The 7,271-nt window shown below is 31.4% G+C and overlaps 1 protein-coding gene across 1 annotated transcript; it reads left to right on the top strand.

The window, feature by feature from the left end:
• The first annotated feature begins 227 nt into the window (after positions 1–227).
• LOC107032077 lies at positions 228–6,150 on the top strand. The gene is made up of 3 exons (XM_015233652.2): positions 228–386; positions 4,181–4,358; positions 4,430–6,150. Exons 1-3 carry the CDS (start codon positions 318–320, stop codon positions 5,956–5,958), a joined length of 1,776 nt encoding a protein of 591 aa, XP_015089138.1. The 5' UTR covers positions 228–317; the 3' UTR covers positions 5,959–6,150.
• Positions 6,151–7,271: the final 1,121 nt, after the last annotated feature.

Below are 7,271 nucleotides of genomic sequence, written 5' to 3'. Positions count from 1 at the left end.
CTTTTAATTAGTGAACAATGAATTGATTGAGAATAATTGAAATTTTTTATTCAACGAAAATTATGAACACTAGATCTCCACGATAAAAAGATAATATATACTATCTTATAAAAAGCTGATTATATTACTAATAAAAGAAAAAGTTAGAGGTTAAAAAGTAAAAGGCACTAGCCGTATAGATTATTATATTATAATAATAATAAGAGGAGACGAAATAAGATGTTTTTTGAATAATAGAAATGGAAAGCTGAAAATGACAAGTAACAAAACCTTCACCCAAAAAGATACCCTTCTTTTTTCCTTAACTTCACCTGCAAATGTGTTCCACTCTTCTTGTGTTGTGTGGCAGATCTCCGGTGGCCATGGCATACCTTTTCTTTTTCAAGGTAAATAACATACATCCAATCTTTTCACATTAATTCATACTCTATATATATCTAAAAATCTTTTCGGATTTTGAAATTTAAAAGTGTCTATTGTTTATCATATTTATTTTCTTATATTTTTTAAATTGTCAATTACTATGATTTATATATAAATTTCATTTTTTTTTAAAAAATGATGCAATAAAGAAATAGTGATGTTAATTACCCTTTTTTTTGGAGATTCCATTCTATTCCATGTCCTCTGGCTCAGGGTGAGAATCACCATAGGTGGGCTTATACTTTTTGTCTCTGTAGTTTGTTCTCATCTTTAGTTTATGCCCGGCCCTTTAACAGATAAGTGGTATTTTTTTTACGCTTACCTTTACTTTTTATTTTTATTTTTAAAATATTTCATAAGTTATGCATTTCCCATTAAATATTTTACTGCTAAAAGGCAGAACAACCCATATTTATTTTAAAATATATATGTGCGAATTTATGATTTTAAATCCCACATCTCCAATGATTTGGAAAAAACCCTTTTATTGGACTCTCTCTTACTTCAAATTTACTTGTTCAATATACTAAGTACTTATTTGATTTGAAAACTAAGAGGTAATTTCTTTGTTATTTTTTGAGGTGTATAGCAAGTAAATGATAAAGTGTTATTATTATTGAAAAGAGTGAGCAATATTTAACTATTGTCTTAAAACTTAATGTTTAGCTATTTTCTTAATGTGAAAATAAAATTGGAACAAGTATCCCTCGGCCAAAACCTAGAACAACTCTCTGAATTGCTTATGGAGATTTGAACTATCACAGACTCCAATTTTCAACATTAACTGCAACAGTTCAAACACCAATGTTGTATGGAGTTTATACTATCACAGTTCAAAACTCATGATTTTACCTCAGATTTTTATTAAAATTTTATTTTCCATAAAAATACTTATTTTCCATTACATATCGACAAATGACTAAATATGAGCACAGCTTACTTCTTTTGTTGCTTTCTTAGATATTTTTTTCTTATATAAAAACATTTTTGTTTTTAAAAAAAGAGTTAGAATCTGTTTGACATTGTTGTTGGAAGGTCAGAAGTGTTTTTTTGAAAATAAAACACTTATATTTGAAAAATTAAGAGTTTGACAAATTGTTAAAACTGCTTTTAAATAAAAGCAGAAGTAGTTTTCTGAGGCGAAGAAGAAGCGTAGAATTTATGTTTTTTTTTTTTAAAAAAGCAGAAGGTTATAAACCAAAATATCCCTTACATATATATATATATATTTATCAATATATTCCTTATTAATTAATTAACATGTCTCATGATTTTAATTAATTTTCATTCAAGAATTTTATTTTTTAATTTTTATATAATTAGTTTTTTAATTTATTTATGTCTTTATATAATTATTTATAAGTATATTGTATTGTATATATAATACTTTAATATATTATTTTTCAGAATTAGAAATAAAAGTAATAACAATATTTTTGTAGGATTAAAAGGAAAAAAGAAGAAGACAAAAAGTATCAATTAAAGAACTAGACCCTCCCAAATAGTAACAAATAACAATTTTTTTCTTGATTTACAAATTATTTTCTTTTAATTTTTTTTTAAACTTTAGAGTATTACAACAAGAAAAGAGATAATAGCTAAGATTGAAACAAAAAAAAAAGGTAACAAATGACAAAACCATTCTCCTTTTCAATATTTTTATAACAATATTAATCTATGTACATTATTGATTGAAAATTTGAATATGTATATTTTGAATAATTAAATTGAAAATGTAATTAAAGTTTTTGTATGAGATATTTAAAATAGTTTCTCTCTGTAAGATAGTTTTAATATTAAATACACATTGATACTTGTCCTTTTTTGTCATTTGACTCTTAGAAGCATTTTTAGAAAAATATTAGTCAAACACAAATTGCTTATCAAAAGCACTTCTCAAATAAATTTGTCAAACACAAATTGATTTTTTTGAAAAGCTATGTTTTAAAAAATGCTTGTACAAATAAGCAATTTTTAGCAGAAATGCTAAGTATGCTCTAATTTATGGAAGTCATTTTCTTTTACTGATTTAACATTAATTTCAAAAGAAAATTTCACAACAAAAAAGGTATGAATTACATGAGGATTTTTCTGAGGATTAGTATGAAAATTCGCAGAAAAGTTATTTTCATACCAATTCCCAGAAAAATCTCCTGTAATTCATACTTTTCTTGTAGTGATTTGTTGTGAATAAGTCAAATATAGGGTTTTATAAAAGAGATGGAGAGAATAATACTCCATTTCTTCCAATTTATTAGTCGCTTCTAGAGGTATTAAAATTGAGCCCAATTATAGGTATTTCACCTAACCTGTCTAGATTGTTAAGATCCTACTTTGATTTGCAATAGTAGTTTTTATGTAAAAAAATAAAAGTCAAACCTAAATGACTTTTAAGTCAAAAAATAAAAGGTAGGGGAAACCTATTTTTATTTAGACTTATTATAAGTTAAGCACTTTGTGACTTGTTGTAAGTCATTTTTGACTTATTTTAAGTTACTTTTTATATTTATTAAGCATTTTCAGAAGTCAAAAACTGAATTAAAATGAGACTTGACCAACTATTGAGTCAATTCAAACACCCTCTAAGGGATGGGCTCAAGGTAATTTGAATTGAGTTCAAGCTCAATCTATGCAAAACCTAACTAATTTTAAGAGAACTCTCAATTGAACCCAATTCAATCTCTAATTTCAACCCATTGTAAGACTCTTTATCTGCATTGATGTAATGTATTTTCCTATATTGAAGGTATGAATTAATATTTATCTTGATATATCAATTTGTAATTTTTTTAAAAGAAATTCTCTTGAGTTGAAAGTCAAATTGTGGTTTTAAAACTTAAAGAAGACTATTAAAATCATTGAGATTAAGCGGGTTAAATTGGGCGGGGCAAGATTCAACCCGTTTTTTAAGCCCAACCTATTTGAGCCCAAAGTAATCTTGAGCGGGTCAGGATCCAACCCAATATCAATTGCAACTAATTTTAATATCTCTAATTTCAAATCAACCCGCTCATTTGATCCCCTAGTCGCTTCTCAAGAGTTAAACTATATAAAGTTTAACCTAACATTTTTAAGATCTATTTTCATCATATTAACATGAGAAAAATAGTAACTTGTACTATTTTTTAGATAATTCAATCTTTTGTATTTAAAATATTAAATTATTTTAATTCAATTTAACTCGAAAAAGTTGACTGGTGTAAAGCTAAATTTGAAAGAAGGAAAGTAGAGTTAGAGTATATAGATAATGAGTAAACGATTGGATTTGCATGTAGTTAAAGGTTGTAGTGATGGTCAGTGGCGGATTTAGGATTTTCATTAAGGGGGTTTGAAAAAAAAATAGTGGTTTGAACCACTAAATCGACCTCTAATCTTATATTCAGAAGGTTCAAAATTAATATATAATATTAAAAATTCTTTAAAATACCTTAAATATAAAACTTAATTTTTTGCCGAGAGAGTTCGGGTGAACCCCCTCGACATACTCTAGGTCCGTCCTCGGTGATCGATGATGTAAGTATGACCAAAGAATTGTTACAAAGTTGTTGACATAACCACACGCTAGTGTATATTATTGATTATATATTCTTGTCCAAAAAAGGAAGAAGCATAATGTTTTTATTGTTGTTACCGTTTCATGCTTCCAACTTTTAAAGAATGTATACGACGTACAAAATTTTAAATATTTAGCTTTAATTAATCCAACAACTTAACTTAAATACTCAACAAAAACTAGTACAAATTGTCTCAACTGCAGGATATGGTTATGTCTTGTACTATTTTAGTGTTAGCACTTGCTTTAAGAATCAGTTGTTCAAATTCAACCATGGGAGTAGACAACTTAAATGCAACATTTTTGGTTGATAATGCTTCAACAAAGAACATCATCGATAATGCCTTTCGTTTTCCTTCTCCATTGCCCACTTGGCCTTCAGGTACGTACCTGCTTTCTCAATTCCTGTAATCCTTTTTCATGTTTAGTATTTGAATCACTTGTTAATTTTAGGTGGATGCTTTGCAAGTGGATTTATTGATCTTGGAGGATTACAGGTGTCTCAAATATCATCCTTAACTAAAGTTTGGTCGACACATGAAGGTGGACCAGATAATCTTGGAGCTACATTCTTTGAACCATCAAATATACCAAATGGATTCTTTATGTTTGGTTCGTATACCCAACCTAATAATATTCCCCTTTTCGGATGGACTCTTGCTGGGAGAGACACATCACAAGGTACGCTCAAGATGCCAACTGACTACACCCTTGTATGGAGTAGTCACAACTTGAACATCAAGCAGGATGGTGTCGGCTATATCTGGTTGCCAATACCTCCTCAGGGTTATAAAGCCATAAGCCATGTTGTCACCGCCTCACCTCAGAAGCCTTCTCTGGATAAAGTTCGTTGTGTTCGTGATGATCTCACTGATGCATGTGAAATTCATGATTGGATATGGGGCACCAATGGCTTCAATGTGTACTCATCGAGACCTAGAGACAGAGGAGTGCGAGCCTTAGGAGTGCCAACAGGTGCTTTTATGGTACAGAACAGTGGAGCTGCAGAGTCACTAGCTTGTTTAAAGAATGTTAAATCTGATATATCTGCAATGCCAAATTTGAACCAAGTTAAGGCATTGGTTCAAGCTTACTCTCCGGTGATTTACTTTCATCCTGATGAAGAATACTATCCGTCATCAGTGACTTGGTTTTTTCAGAATGGAGCATTATTATATACCAAAGGACAAGAATCTTCACCTGTAGGTATTCATCCCACAGGTTCAAATCTTCCTCAAGATGGTTCAAACGATGGTGCTTACTGGCTGGACCTCCCGACTGATGATGCTGCGAAAACTAATGTCAAGAAAGGAGATTTACAGGGTGCCACAGCCTACTTACACGTTAAACCAATGTTTGGTGCAACACATACTGATATTGCTGTGTGGCTATTTTATCCCTTCAATGGACCTGCAAAGGCTAAACTCGAATTCATGACCATTTCCTTGGGGAAAATTGGAGAGCACGTTGGTGATTGGGAACATGTTACATTGAGGATTAGCAACTTCAACGGGGAGTTACAAAGCATATACTTTTCACAACACAGTGGAGGGATTTGGGTACCTGCCTCTCAGCTAGAATTTCAAAACGGTAACAAACCCGTGGTGTACTCATCGCTGCATGGACACGCTGCTTATCCAGGACCAGGAAAGAATTTGCAAGGGAGAGGAGATGTAGGAATCAGAAATGATACAGGAAAGGGGAAGTTGATGGACATAGGAACAAACTTTTTAGTAGCAGCAGCAGAATACTTGGGATCAACAATAGTGGAGCCAGTATGGCTTAATTATGGAAGGGAATGGGGTCCAAAAATTAGCTATGATATATCAAAAGAGCTGAGGAAAGTAGAAAGATTTATGATTGGCAAACTGAAGAAAGCTATTGAGAAAATAGTGAGAGATCTACCAAATGAGGTTTTGGGCGAGGAAGGACCAATAGGCCCAAAGTTTAAGGACATGTGGAGTGGTGATGAAAGGGGTTGAACATTGATATCCACAGAAATTTGCTTTGGCCCAATATTTTTCTTATCTACTAGTCATTTCTCTTAAAACAAAAAGTTAATATGGTAAGAAAATAATAACAGTGAAGATTTCTCAAAATTATGATATTCTCTCTGTATCCTTATAATAAATTAAGTATATATTCTTTAGGCTCTATTATTTCGTTTTATGTGACTATCTATTATTTTGTGTAGTTTATTTGTAGTATAACTTTATTATTGTATTGTTATGTTACTATGTGTTGTTTTGTTACTATAGGTTGTGCATTTTACTTCCATTATGTCTTTTCTAGTTTGTCTCTGTTTTGAACAGGAATCTACTAGAAACAATCTCTTTACATCAGCATTAAGGTAGATGTAAAGTCTGCGTACACACTACTCTCCCCATACTAACCGATCACACTATGTGAGACTACATTGGATATGATACCTACCAATGTATAATGTGTCACGCCCTGAGACTACATCCTAGACGTGGTCGACAGTCGAAAATCATTGTTTTTGTTCCCAAGCATATCCTTGGCCTGACTGACTCAAGCAAATATAAACTTTAAAACATAACTTAAATACAGGGAAAAGGGACAAATCTACTCCAAACTAGCGTAAATGATGTGCAGATACCTCTGTCATACTTTTGGGAGATTGATTCCCCCGCAGTCCAAAACTAGAGCATATATGCCCTTCACTCTAACGAAAGACTAAATAGGGACACGTAGAACAATCTTATCCATCAATCCGATATTTAATGAATGTCGGATCTCTGGATAAGATTATGACATGTATATGTCCATTAGTATAACGAGTATATACACTCTAGTTTTTAGATGAAAGAGGCACCACTGTCGCTTAAGTATGACGGAGGGTATCTGCATACTTTTTACATTAGTTCGGGGGTATATTTGTTCTTTTCCCCTTAAATTAATAGTCTCAAAACTTCTCAAGCGAAACTATCTCAAATAATCTGAAAACAACAATAGTTTGCTAGAATGGTTCGAAAACAAAATACTGAAAGAATACTCTACACTATCTATCTATAACGCCTTTATAGTGCAATATGAATATTGGGACAAGAATAAAGATTCCTCAAAACTACTTAAAGGAAAGACAAAATGGAGACCCAGAATGTAAGGAGGGCTCATCAAAAGTTGTCAAGGAGTTCAAGTGATCTCAATGTAGCGCTTGTTGATGATCCTGAATACCAATATCTGCATCATTAGAAGAAGCAAGTTAAATGACATCACCGCATTGTATATACCAGTATGTAATATAGCTGAAGCGAAATAATTTAGAACTTCA

Source organism: Solanum pennellii, chromosome 10 (genome assembly GCF_001406875.1).
Source record: "Solanum pennellii chromosome 10, SPENNV200".
Lineage (NCBI taxonomy): Eukaryota > Viridiplantae > Streptophyta > Magnoliopsida > Solanales > Solanaceae > Solanum > Solanum pennellii.
This window is presented reverse-complemented; position numbering and strand designations above follow the sequence as displayed.